This window comes from Miniopterus schreibersii (assembly GCF_964146895.1).
Source record: "Miniopterus schreibersii genome assembly, chromosome: 2".
In the NCBI taxonomy this organism is placed as follows: Eukaryota; Metazoa; Chordata; class Mammalia; order Chiroptera; family Miniopteridae; genus Miniopterus; species Miniopterus schreibersii.
In genome coordinates this window covers 101,117,574-101,144,734 of record NC_138102.1, presented here as the reverse complement: position 1 = coordinate 101,144,734, position 27,161 = coordinate 101,117,574, and the positions used below count along the sequence as shown (strand labels likewise).

The following is a 27,161-nucleotide window of genomic DNA, read 5'->3' as shown; positions in this document are numbered from 1 at the left end:
GAAGATACCTAAAGACATTTCTTTCTTCCCTGTCTTACCTATGGTTGGGGCCTAAAGAAGGAAGCGATTCTAAAATTGGGATGTATAAAGGGTGATTGTCCTTGAGAATTGGAAACTAGTATTCATATACTTGCATGTTAAATGAAATTATTTTTTTAGAAATCTGAGCAATATGAACATAAAATATGAGGTTGTTTAGCCTCCCTATAACTTTTCGAGGCAAAAAAAAACACCCCAACACAAAAAGCCCTTTATTTATTGGATAAAATAAAATCGCTAGTTTTGAGTCTGAAGAATAAACATATGGCCATGTGGCATATAGCATGAGTTACTAAGGTAAAATACTACTTTCTTCAGGTTTCAGAAGGATCCTACCTGGTCAGAGACTGGAGACCGTTATCTGTTGAAACTCTTTAGGGATCATCTTTTTCATCAAGTGACAGAAGCAGGTGCTCCATGGATTGACCTCAGTCATATCATTTCTTGTCTTAACAAGGTAATTTGTATCTGGATTTTCAAGACATAAATGCTGTTTACAGTTTGTAGAGTTGCATTTTCTATAAATACTGAGAGATTTAAGAAATTAAGATGTGTATTCTTTTATAGTCTACAAGACATTTTTATTAATAACTTTTAGATGTCTCTAATTTTTTTTAATCCTCACCCGAGGATATGGTTTTACTGATTTTAGAGAGAGAGGAAGGGAGAGGGAGAAAGAGCAACGTTGATGTGAGAGAGAAACATTGATCGGTTGCCTCCTATGTGCACCCTGGGGATCAAATGCACAACGTAGGTATGTGCCCTGACTGGGAATCAGACCCATGACCTTTCAGTGTATGGGACAAGGCTCTGATTAGCTGAGCCATACCAGTGAGGGCTCTACTTGATTTTTAGAATAGGATTTTTTTCTAAATGTTCATTGTGCATCTTTTTTATTGTGGTAAATGTCACAAAATGACTGCCTCGCCAACCCCATTATACTGTATTTTATTTATATGTTATTTTGTTATACCAAATAAAACAACTGAGTTGGGAAAATAGCAAAATAATTCTGTGCTTAACTATTTTTAAAATATTGAATTCCTTTCTTCTAAGTCATTCTGAATCATGTCGAATGTCCTGCATGTTATCAGTTCATTTACTATTAATTACGGGTATACTAATCAAGTGTTATAATCATCCTAAAAGCGCAGTACTAGTAATGTCAATAGGCCCAGCCATTATAAATGGGAAATTAGGTGAAAGATATATCATAAATTTACTTGAGAGGCAAGTTTTGTGTTTTTGAAAGGGCTAAGAGAGATACAATTTACAGAGGAAGGAAGGAATGCACTTTCCTGTGGATTACTTAGAATTACATAGCTTAGAATGGGCTTCCAGAAGTAAATCCTAGCCTTTGATATAGGTTTATATCTAAACTGGGTTGGCAAACTGTCGCCTGTGGTCCAAATACATTTGATGGCCTGTTTTTGTATAGCCTGCAAGCTAAGAATTGTTTTTACATTTTTAAAAGATTGTTTTTAGAAAACCAAAACTAAGAAGGGATATGTGACAGAGACTGTATATAGCCCTGAAATTTAAAGCATTTACTATACACTTTATAGAAAACACTTGCTGTCCCCTGGTCTCAACTGTCCCTAAATGACAAGCACTGGGGGAGAAAATACCTGCTCTGTCACATGATTTAGAACTGGTAATATACATTGTTAACCCTCCAGGGAAAATACGGTGTTTTGTTTTTAAGCACTACTTTGTCTTGTTTGAATTTCCTTAAAACTCTTTAGAGAGTATTGTCATAACCTACATTAATACAGAGCAAAACTCTATGTGCTGTTGAACTAATCCAATATGATTTATATATTTATTTTCTCTTAAGGGGAACATTTTTTTCTTGAGCAATGAGAGGAGAATAATTTTCCCAAATTTTAGAAAATAGTGTCCATAGTATCAAAGTGCCAGTGACTTCCTGTATAGAGCCGATATAAACACTGACATGTACGTGTGGTGGAATAGGGTGGGACAGATGTCATAAGGGAAAATTTTTAAATGACTGTTAGGATAATTGAAAATTTGAAGAAAATTCTATTTCATTTTATAAAATAACTAATAGTAAATAAAATCTATTCCAAATCTGAAAGTGTGACAATTTTCTAAATTTAGAAAAGAGAGTAATAAATTAAAAAGGAGGTATGGCCATATTGATGATATAAAAATTAAAATTTAACATATTTTATTTTGGTGGAAATAATGACTAAAATTAACTGGTAAAATGATTTGAAAGTTTGAGTCTTTAGAATTAGTTTTAAACATTTTAATGAATTAAAAAACAAAAAGGATAAATGGACATTGAAAATTAACAAAAATAAAGTGAAGACCATAACAAGATAAGTTTTTTGATGGACTGAGGATTAGTGTTTACACTTTATAGAGACCTCATTAAAATATTCCTGCTAAATCCTTATAGATCATTGGGTAAAGACCAAAAAACTAGCATTCACACAGGTGGAAATAACAAAAATGAATGTATGAAAGCATTTGGTAATGTTAATAACATTGTAAATTAAAACAGAAAGGTACTCATTTGATATGGAGTTGCTGCTAAATTGGTACAACCTATAAATCAGTGGTATCTGATAGCCTTTGGAAAGCAATTTGGCTGTATGTAATAAGCTGTAAATTTACTCATGCTTTCTGATTCAGTGTACTTCTAAGTCCCCTAAGGAAGTAATTCTACAGAAGAAAAAAATTAAGTAGATGGATGAATATGTTCATTGCACTACAATTTGTGATACAAAAAAATTGGGAGATAGGGAATAATTAAATTATGGTATATAATACAAGCAATTAGGAAAAGCATGAAAGATGGGGGAAACATAGGGCAGCATTTGTGTGAAAAGCATCTGAGCTGAAAGTGTGTTCCTGCTGATTAGTGATATAAAATATTTATGTATGTCCAGAAGTGAATGTGACAAAAAAATTTAAAATGTTTATCTTCATCGCAAGTTTTGTGCTAAAGTAGATAATCTTGTGCATTGTGTGAACTTCATAATTTATGTATCTGTTTCAGTTAGATGCTGGTGTGCCAGAGAAAATAAGCCTCATTTCCAGAGATGAGAAGAGTGTACTTGTGGTGACTTACAGTGACTTAAAGCGCTGCTTTGAAAACACTTTTCAAGAACTGATTGCGGCTGCCAATGGTCAGTTGTAGTATTTGCTAACAGCACGCAGGACATGGCTGAGGAACTTAACCAATAGCGAATTGCACTACAGCTGAACTGTTTCCATCATCTCATTTCACATCTGGGAAACAAACAGGAGATAAGCAGAGCTGCGTGCATTTCAGTCAGGTACACTGTTACGTGAAAGGAAGACTTTCAGTCATCCTAGAGCAGTGGCTGCCATTGGGGCCATATCTGTGAAGAATTTATTTCAGATTAAGGAGCACCATTAGGTGAATGATGTTTCAGCTTTGTTTTTTTCCACTTGTATATGCACTAATTTTAATTTTTTAAAGACTTTTTTCTGATCTTTGAACTTTTGCCACATTGTATACTTATTAAGGGAATCTATTTGCAAGGACATTTTGGGGAAACAATGCTGGGCAGCATTTTTGTCACTGAGGGTTGCAGAATTTGCTCTTTTGGGGATGGGTTGCCCTGAATAATGTAATGGACCAGGTAAATATTTTCATAGAAGTTCAGTATAGTGCATAATTCTTCTAAGAGTATTGTATGCCAGCTCTGTATGCCACCCACTGTTAGTTCAAATTGAGATTTGGGTTTTTTTAGTTTTTTAAGAACACATGAAGAAAAATATCAGTGAATTGTTAGATATGAATTCCCCTATTACTTGATTTAAATCTTTTCTGTAAGGATTGGATAAACAGTAACTGAAGGTGCACATACAGCTCTTTGCTCCAAATTTAACAGAGCCTTTTGTAAAAAAGATGTTTCCCTACTAGTCAGATACATTTACATTTATGCAATCTTTTTTAAATAGAAAAAAAAAATTAAGGAATTGTGTTAAAGGCCTGAAGTTCAGGAGTATATTGCTTTAGCCTCTTTCCAGTTTGCTTTTTTTGTATAAAGTTTTGTTCTTTGAACCACAGCTTTATTATGGTACTTTACACTGGATACAGACACAGAGACACTGTTCAGATGACGAACTAAACACAGCAGTGGTCTGGCATCAAGAGCTTCTGAAGTTTTACAAAGCCTGAATCCGGAGGGATAACAATCTGCTGTGCCTTCGCAGTCACTGCTTAGCCCAAAGTCATAGGACTTTTGATAATAACTATGTGGTATATTCCTGAATAAGTCACTCTCAGAAGTTTGGAATTTTCCTCCTCTCATCTTTCTTAATATTTGGATGTGCAGTTGTCGCCAAACTTGGGTATTCATGGAATTTCTAGTTAATGAAATACTTATACTTTGATACCAGAGACTGCCAAATACATAGGAATTTTCTTTCTTAAAAAACAGTAATGAAGACTGTATCTCCTTTCCCAGCACTGAATGTTTTACTAGCACTGGGTGCTCACCATGCAACTGAAGAAATGTGGAAACTCAAAAGATCAGGAAAGACTTCCAAGCACTTGCAACTGATGTTATGGTCTTCAATTTTAATAATTATACATGTTTGTAGTTTTCAGAGAAGTTTTTAATATTTCTCTGTTCACTTTTTATAAGCTTTAAAATGATTTTCTCTGCCTTGAGATTCGCATCAAGTAAAAGCACCTCTCTTCACCTAAAAGCTTTGAAGACTAGAGACACGAGTGTGTTTGAGTCCACATGTGGTAGCATCAGTTGTTAAAAAGAAAATCAATGATTGCATTTGATCTGGAGGGATTTTAAAAGAACATAATGTTCAATATTCAAAGGATAATTAACATTTGCCACCGTGATGTTCTTTTTAAGTAAAAGGAACAGGAACTTGGAGACATTAACATGCAAAAGTCTTTTATCATTAGCTCATGTATTTGAGGAAGAGCAGCTGTCTTTTTATATGTTTTTTGACAAATCGTATTGTAATTCTTTTGTACAAAAAAGAACTACTTGTATTCTAGAAGAAATATGAAATGCTTAATTTATAAGCGGGCTGGAGATTTTTTCCAATATTGTTTTCTTTGAAAATGAAAGGGGATCATCTATTTTAGTTTTGGGGGTCTGGGAACTTTTTGAAAATTTAATTTGTGGACCAATGTTTTGCGAAAGCTAAGGAAGGGCAGGGGTAAAACAGGGCTTGAATTTCTCATTCTGTATAGACCAGCAAACTTCCCTCTGCAAGGCAGGTTCAAGTCACAAACCCAAGAATGTTTGTGTCATAAATGGCTAGTTTGCTTCAGCCCCTAGTAACCTCAGGACTTAGTTTGAATATAAAAGATAGACAGCTGATATGTTTTCATGAGTAAATATCATCAGCCTGAAAACAGTTGGTGTCAGGTAATACATATTTTTTTAAGCTTTGTTTTATATTTATTTTTCATTTAGTTTTTATTGGGAATGGTTTTCAGTAGAACTCTTAGTTCTGCTTAGGTGTTTTTTGGGGGAGCCCTCTTTTCCATGTGTAATTCCATTTAAGAGGTTGTCTAAAGGTTAGTCTTTTTAATTAATAGGAAGATTTTAATATCTGCGAATAGTCAAATTAAGGATATAAACTTCCCATACCTTCCTGTTATAATAGAAGAAAGCACAGAAAGGACAACCCTTGAAATCATGTAGCATTGGTCATTTCTATTTTTTGTACCTATTTTAAATTCTGTTATTGTATTTACTTCATTGTAAATATTTTTGAGGGTACCTTTGTATTTTGCTTTTGACCTTGGTTCTGTGATTTGGATGTCAACAACTTCCCTAAAAAGCACCAGTATGTTAAGTTCTAATGTCATGATCTCAATATGGGTTATTCATCTTTAATCCTGTTTTCAGTCTCTATGTGTACAGCAGTATTTTTAATAAAGAATTACAGAAGAAACTTGTTTTTTGTATTGTTATCAGTTTATTTAAAAAGATGATTTGTTGAATGATGGGAATTTAAAAGGCTATTTCTTGCCTGTCTTGGAGGAATTTTTGGGCTTTGGATGAAATGGTGGTAGATTTATTGATTTATCAAGTATCTGTTAAATGTCTACTTGGATCTGTTCGAGGCACTAAAAATGCAAATATGAGTACTTGTTACTTACAGTATGTATAATGGTACTCAAATGTGTTTATATACTGCATGGCTTACAGCAAAGTTTAGGAGAGAAGACGTACTTATGTGAAAGGATGGGAATGGTACATAGCTAGTCTTTTCAGTACTTAATTTACTATATAGGTAAAGCGTGTCTCTTCCCCCAAATCCTTCAGAAGCACTGTTCAGAAGATAAGGTAGATAAAGAAAATACGGCAAAATGTTAATGTGTGTTGAATCTGGGTACTGAGTGTTCATTGTGGGTTTGTGGGTTTTTTTGTGGTGGTTTTGTATGTTTGAAATGAAAAGTTAATAAAATACTGTACAGAATAGAAAGTGATAGAACTTTAGACAGGTGAAGGGGAACTAGAATAAAGAAGAAGGGATTATTTTCAGCTGAAGGAACTGGCAAGTTGGTTTTAGGAATTCAGAGAAAGGAGAGAAAGTGTGGAAGGTCTTATATGTAGAAAGGATCTTGAAAAAAATCCATAGAATCAGATATAAACTAAAAATGACCATTACGAATTCATGGAGAAGACTAGTCTGCCTAGAATTGAGGATGGGTTTAGGGATCTTTTAGGTTTAAATTTCATAGGAGAAAACATTAAAAATACTGTTAAAGTTCAGCAGATGTTACACTCTGGCAAATGGAGATGCTATAGCTTTATTGTTTTCATCTGCTTGGAATGGTCAGAAACTGTTTTTTTTTCTCTCTTCACCTTTAGCAAGTGCATGGTTAGGGACCCATCTGTAAAACATCCTTTATATCAATGAGCTGGATGGGGAGGGGAGGGTAGAGAATTTAAAAATGCACGTCCTTAAAATTTATTTAAAATAATATGCACAGTGGTTAATAAACCAGCTTGCCAGAATAAGACTACCTGAGTTCAAATACTGCCTCTGCCACATAGAGCTCTGTGATCTTGGGTAAACCACTTGCCCACTCAGTGCCACAGTTGGATGAATTGAGGTTCAGTCATTCATGAACTGTTTATTGAATGCTTATTATAGGTCAGGCATTGTTCTAGGAACCAACCGAATAACTCTGACTACAATAGACAAAAATCTCTGCTTTTACAGCACTTTTATTCTAGAGGAAGAAGACAGAATATACAATACGCTAACAGGAAATAATGGATATGGAGAGAAAAGAAAGTAGGGTAAAGGATGTGGATAGGGTTTCCAGATTTAGGAAATAAAAATACAGAACACGAAATTGAACTTCAACTTTAGATAAACAAAATTTTTTTTAGCATAAATTTATCTCAAGTATTGCATGGGACATAGTTATGTTAAATTTATCTGGGTGAGAAGGGTGAAGGGATTAAGCAAAGAAAACAAAAAACAAAGCCTCATGGACATAGACACAGTATGGTGATTGCCAGAGAAAAGGGGTAGGGGAGGTAGAAGAGCCTAAAGAGGGATAAATGGTGATGGAAGGAGGCTTGACTTGGAGTGGTGCACACAATATAGTATACAGATGATGAATTAAAAAATTGTATACCTGAAATCTATATAATTTTATTAACCAGTATCACCTCAATAGATTCAATAAAAAAATATTTATCTGCAGTTCAAATGTAACTGGCCATCCTGTATTTAATCTTGCAACTCTAGATTTGGGGAGTATCGTGGTGACGATAAAATTTCAAATGGGATGTTTTGTGTAGTAGGGCTCACATTTGAGCAAGGACTTGGAGTAAAGAAGCCAGCAGCCATGCAAATATTTGAGGGAAAATAATTCCAGGTCTGGAAATGTGCCTGGAGTATTTGAAGAATGGCCGGAAGGCTGTGTGGCTAGAGTAGAGTGAGTCAGAAGTGAAGAGAGAAAGGTAATGAGGGTTGGAGTGTCTTGTAGATTCTGTTAAGACCATTTTGGCTTTTACTCCCAGTGAAAGGGGAAGCTGCCGAGGATTTGGAGCAGAATAACATGATACAGCATTTTAAAAGGATCGCTTTGGCTGCTGGTTAGCAAGCTCCTGCTATATTTCAAGGGAAAGATGACAGGGATTTGTCCAGGGTTGACAGGAGAGGTGGGGTGAAGTGACTAGATGCCGAATATATATATAAAATTTTATTTTTTTAAAATAAATTGTTCACATTATTTTTACTTAAAATTTCTAATGTTTAAATTTTTATTTTAATTATATTCATTATCTGTTAGATGTGGTATGTAAAATGATTTTTCCATTTACAGTAGTGGTATATAAAAAGTTATATATAAAGTTTATATAAAAAGTTGCTTTTAAAAATATCAACGTAGTGCAGTTAGTACAATAAAATCTTTAAAAAGTAACCTTTGAAAATCACTGCAATAAAGCCAAAGCAACAAGTAATGGTTATAATTAGAAACTTGGCTTTTAAAAATAAAACAAAAGCCTCCCCATTACCTACTCTTAATTTTTTTCTGAATATATTTTAATTAATTTTTTAAAATCCTCACCCAAAGCTGGTATTTCCATTGCTTTTTAGAGAGAGTGGAAGGAGAGAGAGAAACGTCGAGAGAGGCACATCAGTTAGTTGCCTCCTGCACATGCCCTGACTGGGGCCATAGATCAAGCCTGCAAGCGAGGTGGGTGCCCTTGGCCAGAATCTAACCTGGGACCCTTCAGTCCGTGGGCCAACACTCTACTGAGCCAAACCAGCTAGGGCTGAATATATTTACATTTTTAAAAAATACATGTTTTCATTGATATCTGAGAGACAAAGGGAGAGGGGGAGAGAGAGAAACATCAATGGTGAGAATCATTGATCACCTGCCTCCTGCACACCCCGTACTGGAGGGATCAAGCCCACAACCTGGGCATGTGCCCTGATTGCGAATCGAACTGTCACCTCCTGGTTCATAGATCGAGGCTTAGCCACTGAGCCATGCAGGTCAGGCTATTTTAAAGGTAGAGCCCACTAGATGTCCCAATTTACTGGCTGTGGAAGAAGAAAGGAAGAAGGAAGTTGAAATGACTTAAGATTTTGGTCTACTACTGACGGGATAGAGGATTGTACTGAATTGAAAGAGACTATTGTAGGAACAAAGTGTTTTGGGGGTGGGAGGGCAGGGAGGATAGGGAAGTGAGGAAGGACAACTGGGAGTTTGGTCTGGAGCCTGTTAAGGTTGAGATGTTTAGCACACGTTCTGGTTTGGTCATAAGCAACTCCAAACTTAATGGCATAAACCAACCATTTTATTATCCTCAGAGATTCTGTGGGTCAGGAATTCGGGCAGGGCACAGCTGGATGGCTTCTCTGTTTCATTATGTTTCAGGCCTCTGATGGGAAAATTCCAGTGGTAGGGGGCTGAAATCTGATCTAGCACCTGAACTGAATGACTTTGAAGTCTGGGCTCAGGAAGACTGTTGTTGGAAGTACCTATCATGGCCTCTCCATGTGGCTTCGGCTTGTCTGCGCATGTTGACAGTCTCAGGGGGGCCCTTGGAGAATGAATATAACAGAAGACTGTGCAAAAGGCATGATTTTTTTTTTTTTCTTGACCTGGCCTCTGAGTCATGCAGTGTCACTTCTGCCACATTCTGTTGATTACAAGCGACTCATAAAGCCAGCTATGATTCTGGGGGAGAGGAATTTAATGGGGAAGTGACAAGTGGGCATTGTGGAAGGTCATGTGGGATTCAGGAGATACTGTTGCAGCTATCTTTGGAAGAACACAGCCTGCTGCAGCATCTGGAGGACATGCCAACTTAGCACTTGCATACATACGACTTTGGAGGTTAGGGCAGAAATCTGGCCCGTATGTGTAACTTACAAGTCATTGTCATACAGATGTCACACACAGCCCTGAGACTGGCTGAGATGATGAAGGAAGTTAGAGTAGACTGAGAAAAGGTACAAGAGCAGGGCACTGGGGTAACTGGAACAATGTTCAAAGGTTAGAGAAAAGAAAACCAGTAAAAGAGACATCAGTAACCAGTGAGATAGGAAGAAAATGTGTGATGTCCTGGGATCAAAGTTAAAAGGTATTTAGGTGTTTTCAGGGATAAGGGTCAAGTTGATGGGTCAAGAAAGATTGAGACTGAAAATGGGCCATTGGGTTTAGCAATATGGCGGTCACTGATAACCTGGTCAGGGGCAGTCTCAGTGACAGTAAACACGGGGCTCGAGGGGGCTTAAAGTGCCCGGAGGGGAGGAATCCGAACAAGGAGTATAACCAACTCCTTCAAGGAATATTGTTGTAAAGAGGAGTGGAGAAGGGGGATAGCTGAAGGTGAAAGCAGGGAGGTGACTTCTTTTATAAGAGATGATCTAGTGGAAAGGGCAACTGATGGGGGTGAAGAAGTGGTGAACTGCTGGAGCAGTGTCCTATGTAGGTGAGGAAGGTCGAGTGCCCCACTGTGACTTGAGTTGGCTACCCCGAGGGGAAGGCAGAGTGTGTGAGCACAGGTGCTGGAGGAGGGTAGATGCGACGCTGGGATTTTGAAGTTCTCTTGATTACTTCAGTTTTCCCACACTGGATGGCTTTGAAAATGAAATGAGTTTTTTCCTCTAAAGTACTTATAATAGTTGCTGGCACATAAAGTTAATATAGTCTTTTAAGTGGGGTTTTTAAGATAATGTTTTATTGAAGAATAGCATACACAAATCCGCAAGTAAGTGTATAGCTCAACGAATTATCACAAAGTGAGCACTCAAGAAATAGAACATTAGTGGCATCTAGTTGGTTTTAGTTTGTTTTGCCTTGTTTGCCCTTAAATGTCTTTAGTGCAGAAAATAGAAAACTAGTCATCCCTGTGTTGGGATCCAGGATATTTTTGAAAATTTTCTTGGCCTGTGAAATCCAAAAGTCTGGTAATATGTTTACCACCAAGGACTCCAGTAAACCTTACTGAACCATTCTTCTGCTGGAGAAAAGAAAAAAAATCTATTCCCAAATGAACTGTAAGTTTCTAGAGTCATGAGAAAATTTCTAAACTATGACGTGACGCCAGTTCCTCGAGCATTCTTCCAATCATCTGCCTAAATGAGTGACTGTACTCATATTATGAAAACCCAGTATGTTTAAAGAATTAAAAATTTTTGAAGATGCCTCTTGCCCTCTTTAGTTAACCATACATTCACTGAGAGTAGTCATTTAACTTTTTTTTTTTTTTGCCTTTTTCTGGAAGATAACAGATCTTTCCCCTTACAATGTCTCTCCAATCCAGTTACTTATAATGTTAATAAGAAGATGATGGTATGACCACTTCCTAAGACAATGTGTTGTTGGTCACTTTATGTTGATAGTGATTATCTGAATTCTTTATTTCTCTTCCTAGGATTTAATTCACAAAACAAAATGGGAGAATACTTAGCTGCTGTACTTTTCTTAGGGAGGTTCTTGTCTTAGGCATTTGCCTAATTACTTTGTATGGTTTCCTGTACAGGACCTCTAATACAAACGCACATGCTAGTGCACACACAAACCCTGTAATGATGGTAATTGTATATTAGCTGAAAATTAGTGTTTGGAAAAGCCTGCCTTTTTTAAAAAATCCTCACTTGATATTTTTTCCATTGATTTTCAGAGAGAGTGGAAGGTGGAGCGAGAGAGAGAGAGAAGCATTGATGCGAGAGACACATCAATTGGTTGCCTCCCACACGTATCCCGACCAGTGCCAAGGATCAAGCCTGCAACTGAGGTACGTGTCCTTGGCCAGAATTGAACCCAGGGCCCTTCAGTCTGAAGGTTGATGCTCTAACCACTTAGCCATATATTGGCCACGGCTTGCCTGCCTCTTTTTAAATTGAGGGCACTTTGCAGCACTCAGTCTGTACGTTTTACTTGTGATCGCCCTCATTTTAGTGTTTAGTTTTCTGGGCAAGCTGCCTAGTTTGATTTTATTTTACTGTTTGCAGCATCCGGATTGTTAAGAGCAGCCATTTTGTAGTGTTGAGAGAAAGCTCTTTACCCTCTCTAGCAGTGCTTGCTCTATCTTGTGCTGTTTAATGATTGGTATTTAATGAGATCTCCTAGAAAACCAGTTCTCCACCCCCAGGGAAACCTATAACTCCTGTTCTCATACGCAAGTTAGGAAGAAAATACGTAGATGTTTTTGGAAGTTAACTTTATTATATGAAGATAGTATACAAAATACATTCATAGTGACTAAATATAAAGAACCAAATGATGTCTGATATCTGCAGCATACATTCTTGGTTTGTATAAAAGTAACTTCAAAATTCCAGTTTCCTTAAATAGTTCTGCACAAAACACATACACACGCATATATATACATAGAGTTACTACCACTGTCAGTCAAAGATGCACTCCTTCTCCAGTTAACTGAAAGGGGCTGGCAAATAAGCTTCGTGTTTGATATTCTTACAAGCTGGGAAGTGTAGGTCTAACCCAGGACGTGATGCCAGCTCCCCGTGTCCTGCAAATCATTTGCCTAAATGAGCGAGGCCTAAGTAACGTTTTTCAGGATTTGGACAGATGTTGCATGGGCTCCGATGAGGTGTGGGCATCATTTCTTAGACAAATGAGACCTACACTTGCAGGTCCCCTTCCACCCCTGCGCTTCCACTTAGCTCACAAATCCTGAAAGGAAGTGCTGGTTCTCTCCTGGTCACTGCCAACCATTTTTGTCACAAGTGACAAATGATTCTAACACCACCACCAGTTAGCGTTTCAATTCTCAGTGCTGTTGTAACGAACCTGCCTACGGCAAGCACCGTGCAACTACCCATAGTACACATTCCACAAGCTCCCATTTTCCTTTTTGTGTCAAGACTCCAGGCGGGAACCTTTCTTGACTGACAGACTCATGCAGGCTACAAGCCTGAGTCTGCGTGAGAAACTGAATGACGGTGCATCTGATTCCTATGCCTTTCAGTGAGATGGCTCTACTAAGGTCTCAGTGATTAAGAATGGGATTATTGAATTCAGGGCATTATACATACAGCTAAGGTTTTTCCTGGTTTTCACTAATTGCTGGATCCTTAACCTGATTTGAAAAAACTAGAGAATTGAGTGAGGTCTTTTTACCTTCCCTGGGTCTAACCTCTTGGTCACCTGGTTTACGCTACCGCCAGTTGTCACCGGTGCTGTTCGGGTAAAGAGGAGGAAGGGCAAAGCTCCCCCGCCCCTTGGCTCTCGGCGGAGAGGCCCGACTCCCTGCTGCGCCGGCCGGAGGCGCCACCGTCTCACTGGGGCTGTGCTGAATCCCCATCTCCACACAAAGAACCCTGAAGACTGACGCGGGAAGGACGCTTCTCTTACTTGTGTTTCAGGTTCTAGAGTCAGGTCACGTGCACTGGGAACCGTACCTTCTCTACCGGAAGCAGCAGTTCACTGTTGCCTGTCCAGCTCTGACAGGCCCCGAACAGCCTAAATCAGAGCGTCAAACAGCCCCGGCAGGCGCAGGGCCCTTCGCCCTGAAGCGTGGCAGCCTGTGTACCCCGCTCCCTATTTCTGTTGTCCTCAGGCCAAGGCAAGGTCCAAGGCAGATGCAAAGAGGCTTTTCTCCTATTGATGGCTGATAAATGTCCTGAGTCCTGATTCCAGAAATATCTTACATATCACCTTTTTCTCAAGGAGCATAAAGTGCTTAATAAACCTTGGTTAAGGCTCTAACACATCTTCCCAGGAAACAGACTGGATAGTGGAACCCCCATTAAATAAAACCCCGACTCCTATCCATTGGGCCCAACTGCGGCAGTGCTGGCTGGGTTGGCACCGGGGCTTCATTGGCCCCATCTGCCTGCCTTCTGTCCTAGTTTCGGTGGAGAGAAGGCTGCATTTTAATTCTCTTCACTTCCTTTTATAACTAACTGTACAAACGGGTTAATACAGAACATTGAGTTGTCTTCACTATACAGTAACACACAAAGTAGAATCTGGCGACCAGTCAGTGGCTCCAGTTAGCTTACTATGAGCAATATACTATATGCCCTGAACTAATAGGCCAGCTTAGCCCAGGGTAAGTGTTCAGTGTATCCTGCTAGAGGGGCCAGCAGTATGGGCTCAGATTTGAGCACCAGCCTCAGTGCTAGAAATAAAAAATGTGCCATATATGGGAATGGACAGAGAACCAGTTCTGTAGCTAATGTTTTAAAATGTGCTTTGTTGTTCCTTTCTTGCCCCCCAGAATCCAGGAAAGGTCCCCTCATCTATCAGTTCTGCCTGGGTTCTCAAATGGAATGGGTCAGGTAGGGTTTTGGAAGCCACTGGAGCGGCCTGGTTGGTAACCCTCTCTCACTCCTTCCACATGGTCCAGCTCAAATTCTTTCTTGTGCCCTGTCCTGTTTTTTTCTTCATTCCTCCCTTTCCTTCTCCTCCTTACACGTCATGAATGCTGGAGGGCCCCAGAGGCTTTCTTAGGCCAGCTGGGGACTGCTGTCCCTGGTTCCAGGGCTGCAGCTGCTGGCCCAGCGTGGTCTGTGCAGCGTCACATGGTCAGCGTGTCTCCTGAATCGTCCCAGGCCTTGAGGCCTGGGGGTAAAGAGCAGGAAGTCTTTGGGCTTGAAAGAATTTCTCTAACACACTGAGTAATGTGAGGGTTTAGAAGTGGCCTTTACTTGTCACCATTACTCTATCTGGGGTTACCTTCTTGTTAGTCAAAAGAAAAAAGCACTGTTAAAAATCACAGAAAGCATCTAGCCCCTGTGGAAAGGTAGAGGTGTAAATTTATATGTGTATAATACTGGCAGAAGCTTGTTTCCTGGGGTTATAAATACGCATGTGGTTCTAGAAATCAGGCTGTGTCACAGTTTAGACAGGTGGCGTGGAATATAAGACCACTGAGTTGTAGTCTGGGGGAGGAGAGCAGCATGAGACCTTTTCCAGCTCAGAGTTGTCGTAGGTAAATCTGCGCTTGCCTCTGTTGATGTGCCCACAGCCAGGATGGCAGAATGTAGGCCTGGTGAGGTCAGAAAGCCCCGACTCCTTACTCTTACTGGTTACTCTCAAGCTAAAGAAAAAAAAACACATCAAATATACAAATTTAGTTTCTTGAAATCACACCAAAGTACATTTTTTTAAGTTAAAAATTTTTTTTTTTTTTAAATTTTAGAGAGGGGGGCGAAAGTGAGAGAGGGAAAGAGGGGTGGTGGACATCGATTTGTTGGTCCACTTATTTATGCATTCATTGGTTGATTCTTGTACGCGCCCTGACTGGGGATTGAACTTGCAACCTTGGTGTATCGGGACGAAGCCCTGACCAACTAAGCTACCCGGCCAGGGCTGAGTCCATTCTTCCTTAATCTGTCATTTGTTCATAACTGTCCTAGCGCTAATGGCTGCTGACTCCCACCTCAATCTCTGATCAGACTGTTCTAGAGCTGCACACTGCCTCTCTACTACCAGTTTCATGTCACTGGGCAAAGGGATGAATCCCCCTGCCTGGGGGTTGGACCGCGTGATGAGGTAATGCAAATCCATAATTTCAGGAGGAAAATAACTCCCAAGACTTGAGGATAGCTCTCCTCCACTCTTGGGTCAGTTAGCTACCATGATATGCTCCCCCAATTGTTGGTGCCAAATCCTTGGGATCTTAAGCTGAGGATCTTCAGAGGAGGAGCTTATCTTGAATTATCCAGGTAGACCCTAAATAGTCACGTGTATCCTTATACAAGAGGCAGAGGAAGATTTACAACCAGAGACAGGAGGAGGTGATGTGAAGGTGGAGCAATTGTGGCCACAAGCCAAGGAATGCCTGGGGCCACCAGAAGCTGGAAGAAGCGAGAAATGAGTTCTCCCCCAGAGCCTCCAACACCTTGATTTTGGGCTTCTGGCCTCCAGAACTGCAAGAGAATAAGTTCCTAATTTTAAGCCACCAAGTTGGTGGTAATTTGTTACAATGGCCTCAAGAAACTAACAGAGCTTCATACAAAAAGGTTAGTGCATTTGTCTCCCTATCATGTTTGCATTCTAGAAGGGAAAACTAAGCGATGGGACTGAACTTCACTGACAGTCTCAAAGGGGAAGCAACTTGTTTTTGGGTCCTGCATCTTAAGTCCAGCCTAAGCCAGACACACAGGAAGAAAAGCTTCACTTGTCCTTTCATATTTTCTTTAATGGCTATGATGAGGGTGAAAGGACCTTGTACTGGTCACCACATTAGTTGGGCTGGCTCTGAGCTAGCCCATCAAGAGTTTGCTCCATGTTCTGTATTTTTTTAATCCTCACATAAGAATATGTGAATCGATTTAAGAGAGAAAGGTAGAGAGAAAGAAACATGGATCAGATGCCTCCTGCAGGGTTCCTGACCAGGGTTTGAAGCCGCAACCCAGGTGTGTGCCACGACCAGGAATTGAACCTGCAACCATTTTGGTGCATGGGACAACGCTCAACAAACTGAGCCACTGGGCCAGGGCCCGTGTTCTGTATTTTTAGTCTCAGACTAGAAGATGCAATTAATGGCGTTCCTTTCTTTAGAAAGATATAGATAAACATTGCCACCCATTTTCTGAAGTGTTCCAAGGAAGGACACAACAGACCATGGTATACTGCACCTTGCCACCCACTCCTCAGCGGTGTCCTCTAATGTGCTGTACCCTGAGTACGCTGAGGGTACTTAACTCTGGTACCGTTATTGTGCTTGTGGTAAAAGCAAACAAATGTGCCGATGTTTGTCTGGAAATATTCCTATCCAGCGGCTTGTGGTTCATGAGCTGTGCTATGTCGCTTGGAGGCATTTGTTGCCCTTTTAGATGAGGGTCAGCAAATCCAGCCTGTTTTGCTTATTTTTAAATGACAGCTTTGTTGAGATGTGATTGACATACTATACAATTCACCTATGTAAAGTGTACGGTCAGTGATTTTTTTGTACACACCCATCAGTATACCCAGCTGCCCCTCTTCCCCACGCCTCCCGCCCACAGCCTAGACACCACTGACCCACTTTCCATTTCTATAGACTTGCCCGTCCTGGGCATGTCACAGAAATGGAATCATACAATTTGTAGTATTCTATGACTCGCTTCTTTCACTTAATGTTTTCAGGGTTCATCCATGTTGTAGCATGTATCAGTACTTCATACTTTTTATTTTTAATAACTGTTCTATTTTAATGGATATGTAGCATTTTATTTATTCATTCATCAACTGATGGACATTTGAGTTGCTTCTACTTTTGGTTATTATGAATAATGCTGCTCTGAACATTGGTGTACAAGTTTTTGTTTGGACATAGTTTTCATTTCTGTTGGGTATATACTAAGAAATGGAATGGCTGAGTTACAGAGTAACTCACTTAACATTTTGAGGAACTGCTAGATTGTTTTCCAAAGTGGCTGCACTATTTTGCATTCCCACCAGCAGTGCACAAGGGTTCTAGTTTCTCCCCATCCTCACCAACAGTGACTTTCTGATTCTAGCCCTCCCAGTGGGTGTGAAGGGGTATCTCATGTGGTTTTGATTTGTACGTCCCTGATGACTAATGGTGCTAAGCATTTTTTCAGGTGCTCATTGGTCAAGGCCACCTGTTTTTAAAGTTTATTGGCATGCAGCCACACCTCCTTGCGTATACACTGTCAGAGCTGCTTTCATACTACACTGACAGAGTTCAGTAGTTGTTTACTCTCTGGCCCCTTGAGGAAAAGTCTGCTGACCCCTCACTTAGATGAAAGAGATGCAGGTTCTGCCTGTGGGTGAGTTGGGCAGGCACGGGAACCAGGAAAGGAAGGAATGATTGACAGGCCTAGCCCCACCCTGCCCAGCACTGTTCCTAGGTAGAGACGAGCATGGAGAAGCTGAAGTGATGCAGCCCAGTGGAGTAGAGAGCAAGGGCCTAAGTAATTCTGCCAGTAGTAGTTGCTGGCCACTGTGTGGAAGGAGGAGTGCCAGGATCAAACAGGAAGCAAGCCCTCACTTGAAGGGTTGGTTTCTCAGGATTGCAGGTCCTAGGGCTAGAAAGCAGCACTGTGACCCTTCTGGTGCTGGTGCTCCCCCTCCCCCCCACTCCCCCAGCCCTGGTAATGGCGTGGTTTCTCTCCCCCCACCCCACAGCATATCTGATGTTGGCTCTGTTCACAGTCGGGCAGGTCAGGCTCCTTTCACCCGAGGCACTGTGCTGCCTGTGTTTGGACTGCCTGTCTGCTGGAATTGTCTGCATATTTTCTCTTCTTAAACCCCAGTCTTCCTTCCCAGAGCTTGGTGCTCATATGTCTGATTTTATGTTCTCTTTCTTGCCCTTCTGAGGGGAAAAACATGTTTTCTGTAATGCCTGAACACTATGGTTCAGGGGGGTCAACTAGCTCTCAAATATCCCCATTAAGGCATCTCCCGCAACTTCCTTTATCCCTCTGTCGCCCAGTAGAGGAAAGGGCACCCCGCTTCCTTACTCAGTCTTCAGTGAGGTCTTGGGTTTGCTCTCAGTCCAGGTGAAGCGCTTCAGCCAAGGAGTGGCCAGCAGAGCGCCACTGTCCACTGGGTAACCCTGGCAGGAAGGAGGAAGAAGGTTACACTTCTGGCTTGATCCACAGGGGTCCACACCAAGTCTCACTCCAGGTCTATCCTCACCTTCCACAATCCCTGCCCACTAAGACAAAGTGTTTTCTCCATACTGGAAAGTCTAAGCTTAGCTGTAAGAAATGCCTATTCCCAGTGACTGTGAAGCCCTTCTTCCTGAAGGTGCAGAAAATAAAACAAAAGGGGAACCTGCAGGGAACAGATGAGCATTTTTCATTGTAAACTTCTACGCAAATTATTGCATAAATACATTAAAACTTATTCTGGCAGATGACTATTAGCTATGAGAGTGCTGTTATTTGATGGCCATGATATGAAGAAATTCTGAGAAATTATAAAGACATAGCTTAATCTTTTTCTTGAAGACTGTGGAATTTTCAGGGCCCCCTTGGTCATGGTTTTCAGCAATCCTGTTTTCTTGTTGGTTCATCAGTAGCAGTGAGTTTATGCAGACTCCTCACTACTCTATTCATACACCATTTCCAGTAAGTGGATTCCATACTTTGTTCCTGTCACCTTTTGAATCTGTTGGGCTGTGTTCATGTCCTCAATTATCAATAAACAGGCCTAAGCCAGCAAAGAAGGTGCCGTAGTTCCCAGTGTGTGGGGGTGAGGTGGATAAGGTTGAGAGAAATCTTCCACGTCTGCTCAGTGTTATTTCCTTGGACCTAAAACCTATGTACTAAGCAGCAAAGCAAAATTTCCAGCTACTTTGCTTTTGTATTCTGGGCTTCTTTGTAATGTTTTGAAATGTTTAAATCATCTTTTCTTCTTTATCTGGTGTGTTTGAAGAGGTTTTGGTGTTTTTACAGTGAGTGTGCAACATCTCAAGGCCACACTGTTTGTAGTTGTTGCTTCACACTCTAGTTGGTTTTCCAGGCCTTTGTGGGACATGGTCATCACCAGCACTTCTCAAACTCTAACCTGCATGTGAGTCCCCTGGGGATCTTGAGACCATGCACGGTGAGGCTCAGTAAGTGTGGGTGGGTCCTGAGAGCCAGCATTTCCGCCCACTCACTGGAAACAGTGCACGTCTGGAGATCACAGAGTGTAAGGGTGATACCACAGGGGCACTCTTGCCCAGCATTCCCTCTCCTCCCCTATTCTCTCAACCCCAGGTTCCAGAGCTTTCAAGAGACAGTGAGCCATCTTGGGTGCCAGGCTGCATGGATTGCTCCTCCCAGTGCGGCTGGGTAGGAACATGGCTGTTCAGCCTCTAAGACCTTAGTGGGAAGGAGCATAGGCCCAGATAGACTTCTTCCAGGTTCTCAGGCTGCTCTGAAGAGAGAGTTCTCCATTATATCACAAAGGCCCAGCCACTCACAGGTTTGAGATCCTCTATTCCTCTGAAAAGAGGGTTCCATTGTTGGTAGTCAAGAGGCTTGAAAGCACACAATGAAGTTTCCTAAGGGACTAAATTATGACCAGGCAAGGACTTGGTCCCTGGAGTGAATTCTGGGTCATGTCCAAACTATGGATTTACCTGCTTTCCAACAAGCTCTGTATAACTGTGTTGTGGTCAATCCCCCTGAAATTGCCATTTCAGCCACCACTCATTATGGCCTGCACTGATTGAAAGCCACCAGACTACTAAACCAGGGTTTGGATGGAGTCTGGCAAAGGGTCTTGCCAGGGTGCATTGAGTAGGTTCATTCCATTACTTACATCAAGCATGGAAGTGACATTTGGTGGAAGTTCTTCAAAGGTTTTGATTCTCTCCAGGCTCATGAAATTGAAAGCATTTACATATCTAATGAAGAAGCAGAAAGAACAATCAGGACAGGAAAATGCACCCAATGTTGGTTAGTCAGGAGACCATGGGCACCGTACCCCAGCAAAAATGCACTAAAATGCCAGAAGGAATCACCTTACTCCTGAGACTAAAGTTCCCATTGGGGTCCTGGCAGTGATGCCACATCCTCCCATGGTTGTTAATCCACATTTCATAGTTTTGAGCAAAATCCCAGAGGATCTTGAAAGACTCAGCAGTGGTTAGACCTCTCTGGCCCCTTGTGGAATCAGAAAACGTCAGGCGTAGAAGAGACCCGAGCCATCATCTAATTGAAACACCCTACATTACAAAGGAGAGGAAATAATGGCCAGAGGAGTGATGTGACTTTATCATGTGGCTGCCTACTTCTAAAAGGATATGAGAGAACAAATGCAATGACCTGTTAGGGTCACACAACTGATTTAATGGCATAATTGAATACTAGAGCTGGTCTTGTATATTCTGTTCTGTGGTTACAGATTGGGAGAAATGGATAATATTTGTGTGATTTCCCTATAATTACCTCCTGACCTTTTGTTAGTGATCCGTTAGGAAGGACTGCCAGAGATATCCACTATATGGTTACTCATAAGACAAGTTCACCTATTGATTTTCTCAGTCTAATACCCTGTCACCATCTGCAAGGCCTAGTTTCTGAGGCAAGCGCTCTATTGGGTCTAAGGCTAAGCAATATACTAGAAGGGCCCAAATAACTTTGACACTCCCCTCCCCCATCTCTGACCCAATCAGACCCTGCCAATTTATTTAATCCAAGCTAGTTTTCTCATCTTTAAAAAATGGATGACTCATCTGTCTCAGCTTCTTGGGCTGGCTGTGAAATATGAGCAGTGCCAGTGGCCTGTCACCTACTACCACAAATCTATTACCACTGGGCTTCTAGGCTGTCAATCTTTTCAGACTGTGCAGCTCTTCCAAATGCCTTCCCTGGTCTGCCTGAAGCAAGTTTGGCTGAACTTGGTCAGAGTCCTAGGGTTGTGTCTACTGCAGATAAAGATGCTAGAAGGCCCACAGGATAGTCAAAGTCCCAAAAGGAGTCCTGACTGCATGGGGATGGGGAGGGAGTGTCAGAACACCTGGGTTTTTGTCTGTGTGACCATTACACTGAATGTGTACAGTACATGTATAACCATTAGTATGGAGGTGTCATACATGTGTAATCATCAGTACTAATTTATGATACATATGTAACAATTAGTAACATGTGTCACATATGTATAACTGTGAGTACTGAACATGTGTGATACACATGTACCCACCCACCCACCCAGTGGAGGCTCTCAAACATTTCTTCCCTACTCCTCTCTCTAATTTCCTCTGCAGTGATGAGAGATATGTTTATCAGGTAAGAAAAAAAAATCCAGTGTATTTGTTTAATTGTATTTAGGTCTTATGAAAAAAGTCAATGTCATTGAAAAAAAAGATGGAAAAATTATTCTAGAATAAGATGAACTAAAGGAACTGAGGAAAATAAAGAGAATGCAATGTGTTATTCTTGACTGGATCCTGATTTTTAAGGTGTAAAAGACATCTGGGGAAATATGAATACTGAATAATATTAAAGTATTACCAGTTTCTTTGGGGTGGTAATTTTGGTATGGTTACACAGGAGAATGTCCTTCTTACAAGATGTATACCAAAGTATTTGGGGGAAAGCACTTTCAAATGCTTCAGCAAAAAGAAAAATACACACACAGAGACTGTGTGTAGATACATAGATACAGACATAGACCAAATATGGGTAACTTACTATGGTTGAATTTAGGTGGTACGGTTTTTTTTGTTACGTTTGAAAACATTATAAAGTCAGGGAAATAAAAAAGTCTTACCTGACATTATCAGAACTTCCTGAATTAAACCTTGGAGCTGGAATATCCTCCGGGAAGGCAGGAGTTGAGTATGTGAACCCACTGTTTCCTGTCAGTATGGCATTTAGTGGGATATAGTCTTTGCCATCCTAAAATACCAAAGATAGAGCTCTAAGTGCAAAGATTTCTACTTCAACCAATTTTTGCAAAACATTATGTCAGTTAAACTATGTTATTTTCACAATCTTAGTTGTGTTTTGGAAGGATAATTCTGTGAAAGGTAATTGTGCATGTACACACACGCCTTTTTTAAAATGCTAATCTCAGCTATCCATAGCTATTAAAACAACAAATAAAACACCCCCTTGGCTTACACTCAAAAAGGCATTTGGTTTCTGATAGTGTAGATAAATTTAGACTTACCTGTTGTACATTTGCTTGAAGCAAATCGCCTAGTTTTTCCACAAGCTCTGCAAATCTTGGCCTTTCTTTGGGGTCTTTGTGCCAGCAGTCCAGCATGATCTGGTAGCTGTTGGGTGAAAGCACAGCAGAAATGGCTGGAGAGCAGTGGTAATTATATACCTCACCCTACATGTCACACCAGCAAAGTGATGGGTATTGTGATACATATAAAGATTATGCTGCTTGTATGATATTTGCCTTTATTTGTAAATTTGGGTATGCAGCACCAACACATAAATGGCTGTTTGGGCCAAGTCCTGCTGGTGGTGGAAAATGTGTCTACAAAGGCAGACTAATGACCGCCCCCCCCTCCCCAGAGCCTATCACGGTCCAAGTTCTCAGAGTGCAGAGTGGAAGGGCATTCTGTGAAGACAGCAGAGCTTCTTGGAAAGGAAAAACCACTGCTCACTTGCAGTGAGATCTGAAGTGTAGTACTACTCCCCTTATTGCCAGAAGGAGGACAATGTCCTTAAAGGTAAAAAGTTAACACAGACACAAATATCAATGGGTAAAGAGTTTGCAGTACTCATATTCTCACGCAGTAACAGAGGTTGGCTTTGACTTCTTAATAAGTATGTGGCGTTCCCAAGTCCTCAGTATCAGTGGAGGCTGATGGGAAGGTCCTGTGTATAGGACTCGTCACTTCCAAAAGGTGGCAGTCCACATCGAGTATGAATATGTCCTCGGCCTTGTGCAAGTTTCTTGCATGCGGCTGATTTCCCTCTGCCCCCCCCAGCATTTCAAAGCTGCCATTACAAACTGGCTTCCTACCACTCAAGGCAAAAAGTACAGGCTGGGCTTCTGGACATGAAAATGTTTATCTTAATATTACAGAAGCTGAATCTTGTTCTGGGATTTTGATGTCAGCAGATTCCTCTGTGATTCTTCTCTGACATCTTAGAAGTGAAGGTATTGGGCTCCTTTCTTGGTCGAGTTTGCAGGGGGCACAGGTCTCTACCTGTCCCTCTCTGTAGGGATACAAACCAGTGTTCTGCACACACACTGCCTTAAGGATTTATTGTTTTTGGGCTCTTTGCTCTTTTCAAGAGATGTTTATTATAAGTAATCTCTCCTCTCAGAAGATCATCTAAACTAGAGAGGGCTCAGACTGAGTAGGATCAAAATCTGAATGGACTTGGAACTTGGAACTGGTGGAGATCTCATCACCACACCCATTACCTAGTCCAGGGCCTGGCATATAAGCAAGCACTCAATAAAGATTTGCTGAAGGAAGTCAGACTGGCCTCCAGGAAGAGAGAGCACCCGAGTAACTCCAGTGTTCCTCTGACCTCTGCCACTTCTTAGCTGTGTGCTTTCAGGTTGCACCAGCAGCTCCAAGTGTCTCTTAAGGATATCCCTATTTGGTTTCAAAGCATATGAAGTGGTTGGTAAAGACAGTAAGTATAGGGAGGTTAAAAAAGAAAAGAGCCTGGCCAGCATGGCTCAGTGGTTGAGCATCAACCTATGATTTAGGAGATTGTGGTTTGATTCCCAGTCAGAGCACATGCCCGGGTTGGGCTCGATCCCCAGTGGGGGGTGTGTGTGCAGGAGGCAGTTGACCAATGACTCTCTCTCATCATTGATGTTTCTATCTCTCTCTCCCTCTCCCTTCCTCCCTCTGAAATCAATGAAAACATATTTTAAAAAAAAAAAAGAAAAAGGAGAGAAGAATAATATTAGGGGAGTGGGGAGAGGTAAAATAAAGAATAAAAGGTGAAACTACAGAAGAAGTTAATATGCAAAGTTTATATCATGATTCCTAGGCAGCTGGCATAAAGAAGGTACAATCAATTACAAGATGCATGTAAGCCAGAAGTTCAAAACAAACCAGTTACTTGGAAGTAGCATGGCCATTTCTAGAACTGAAATCTGAAAGGAGACTCTCCTAGATGCCTCTCAACATCATTACCATCTAGGTAATAATAACTTCATGGGACTGTCTTGTATATTGTCTTTTAATGTTGGCCAAAGCTGTAACAGCAAAAAATACATTCGGTAAAAACAATTCTGAGAAAACAGTGTGGTCCGGGTGTATGTGTCGTAAGGTTCTGATTTAACCCAGGGACAAAATTCGAAGTGCCCAGGGGAATGGTGGCACTGTGTGGTCTTCAGACATACTCTGCTTTCCTCACAGTTTGGATACTGAGGTTCTGCTTTCTGACAAGTACCTAGTAAGCAGATGTCTAAAGTCTCTGAGTAAGGGACAGGAGCTCAAAAAAATCACTTGTCTGAGTCACAAACTCTCCTATATTTGTCCAAACCTATGGGTCACTACTCTTCTCAGAAGATGACTCTGGTTCCCTCCCACCCTGTGTTTCATCTATGGCACCTATTCTGCCTAACTCCCAGGGGGTGTGGGGTGGGTCAACTGGTTCCGAGAGCTGTGAGGGCCCTTTGGTGAGTGCGATGTGTGGGCCAACATCGGGTACCACTGCACTTGGACTTAATTATAGACAGGGGAGACTGGGAGTGAGGAAAGAAATTCTAACTCTGGACTGCTGTCCCTGCTCTCTGGGAGACGAAGGACAGGGCTGCAGTGCCCAACGTCCCTAACTGTTCCTGACACCAGTGCCTCAGAGTGAGGGCTCCAGGCCCTCAGGCAATCTAGGCCAGCGTGCGATCACCAAAGGTCTGAAATAGCCTAAAACAGACTGCACAGTCCTATGTGAATCTCATTTTAAGGTAAGCTTATACATGTTACTAATTGAGAGAGGTGCAAAATGTATACTAGAGAAATAGGAGGTCAAAAGTCAGAAACTAGACAAAAGTCAGATCCCTCACCCTATGTTGTCTGGGCTGTGGCAGAGGCTGGCCTGCTCCCACCTGACCACACTCAAACCTAATCATCCAAGACTCCTTTATCTCTAGCAATAAACAGATTCTCGGAGGCCTCTGGAAGAACATTAAACATATCCATAGATGATCTACTAAAGGAAGCCAAAGCAAGAAAGGCTTGAACTGGGAAAACAAAAAGGGAGCCTGAGATAGGGAGTACTGGTCGGAGGCCCCAGCTTAGCTCAGCATGCATCACTTCACACTGAGCCAGCAGTTGTTGGGGATGGGACTGTGAGCAGCGCTCCTCCGGGTTCTCTGTACTGAAACTAGCAAGAGGGACCATCTACAACTATTGCTGTTTTGTATTTTGATTCTTGGTTTGATCTCTAGTTTCCACTTCTCTTTCTTGAAATTCAATGCAAATTACCTCAGCAACCACCAAAGGAAAAGAAAAAAAATCAACTGCTTATTCCCTTATTGAAAGACATCTGATTAAACAGGCTCTGGGCAGAAAACCAATGACACAGCATTAAATAATTTTACATCACTAAGTAAACAGGTTTTAATAAAGTAAAGGGACACCAGTTGCACCTAACCCAACAGCCCTTCTTGGAACAAGCCGGGGGTAAGGGGCATATGGGAAGAGCTTCCTGTCTGAGCTGTCACTCAGCTCCCAAGTGCATGCCACTTTAGGCCAAGTCCAGGCCACAGAATCCCAGTTCTGAGAGCCGCACTCCATCCTCACCTCGGCAGCTTTCAAATGCTCAAGAACGGCCAAAGGGTGAATTCTGGCCTCCTGAATCAACATTTCACAAAGCTGCTGCTTGCTTTTTATCATTTCTGAAATAAGCCCCAAGAATTAAGAAACAATCTTCTCTATGACTGCATGGGGTATTGACCTGGGAGAGGTTAATGTGAAGACTGAAGGTTTGGTAAAGTCCAAGGGAGCTTTTAGTCCAAAGTTGATATGACTTTGTATCTCAACAGTTATTTTGGACCAGAAGCTGGGTAAGACTTGGAAGTATACCCTGCAGGTATATAGCACAGTACTGTGGACTTTGGACTCAGGCTGGGTTTGCTTAACTTACTAGCAATGCGGCAAATCAGATGTTCTGTGCCTTGGTTCTCTCATCTGTAAAATGGAGATTATAATAGTACCTACTTTATAGGGTTGTTATGAGCATTAGGAAAATTAATATATGTTATATGTGCAAAAATAGTGTCTGGCACTTAAGCATTAAACGTTGTTTAATAATGACTGCATTACTACTGCTGCTAGTAATAGAGAACTCACTCTTGTGATTTTCACATTACACGAAAAGTGGAAGGAAATATTCAGTTCCAAGCATGAGTGGACATAGTAGAGAAACACTTCTTCTAAGGCACATGGGGCGTATTCCTAATTCAGCAGTCCTGGGATCTAGGGAAACCAGCCCAAAAGACTAGCTTCTAAATTTGTTTCTTCTATTTAGCTGACGGAGGACAAATCACTTCACTTCTCAGAGGCTTTGTTTCATTACTTATCAAAGTCAGATTATATACCTGCCTGCCTGCGCTTTGAGGTTGCTGGCAACTGCAGAGACGGTGTGGGGGGGACACTTAGAGAACCTAAAGTGCCAAGTAATCTCATTTCAAACCAGATCTGGTGTTTGCACCTCTCCACCAAGTAAAAGGAAGCAAGGAATTAAAAACTCAATGCCTTCGCCACCACAGCCCCAATGCAGTCCTATTGGCTAATTTATCTGTCCCCAGC

General features: G+C 41.2%; 2 protein-coding genes across 12 annotated transcripts in view; one reads left to right on the top strand and one right to left on the bottom strand.

Annotated features, from left to right (window-relative positions):
• Nucleotides 1–5,976, top strand: part of PAN3 (poly(A) specific ribonuclease subunit PAN3) — a 140,214-nt gene extending 134,238 nt beyond the window's left edge. For 9 of the 11 annotated variants that reach the window (XM_081129980.1, XM_081129973.1, XM_081129977.1 and 6 more), the window contains 2 exons: nt 358–496; nt 3,068–5,973. In XM_081129980.1, coding sequence (XP_080986106.1) covers nt 358–496; nt 3,068–3,208 — 280 coding nt within the window. In that variant the 3' untranslated portion in view covers nt 3,209–5,973. Of the gene's footprint in view, nt 1–357; nt 497–3,067 lie in introns of all 11 variants that reach the window. The other 2 variants (XM_081129975.1, XM_081129978.1) reach the window with 2 other exon arrangements.
• Nucleotides 5,977–12,210: 6,234 nt separating this feature from the next.
• The window catches only part of FLT1 (fms related receptor tyrosine kinase 1), a 178,879-nt gene continuing 163,928 nt past the window's right edge, over nt 12,211–27,161 (bottom strand). Inside the window, exons 26-30 of the mRNA XM_081130787.1 lie at nt 22,595–22,700; nt 22,193–22,320; nt 20,240–20,324; nt 18,448–18,542; nt 12,211–15,074 (exon numbers count right to left, since the gene is read on the bottom strand). Of these exons, the coding sequence (XP_080986913.1) occupies nt 14,876–15,074; nt 18,448–18,542; nt 20,240–20,324; nt 22,193–22,320; nt 22,595–22,700 (613 nt within the window). The 3' untranslated portion in view covers nt 12,211–14,875. The remainder of the gene's footprint in view (nt 15,075–18,447; nt 18,543–20,239; nt 20,325–22,192; nt 22,321–22,594; nt 22,701–27,161) is intronic.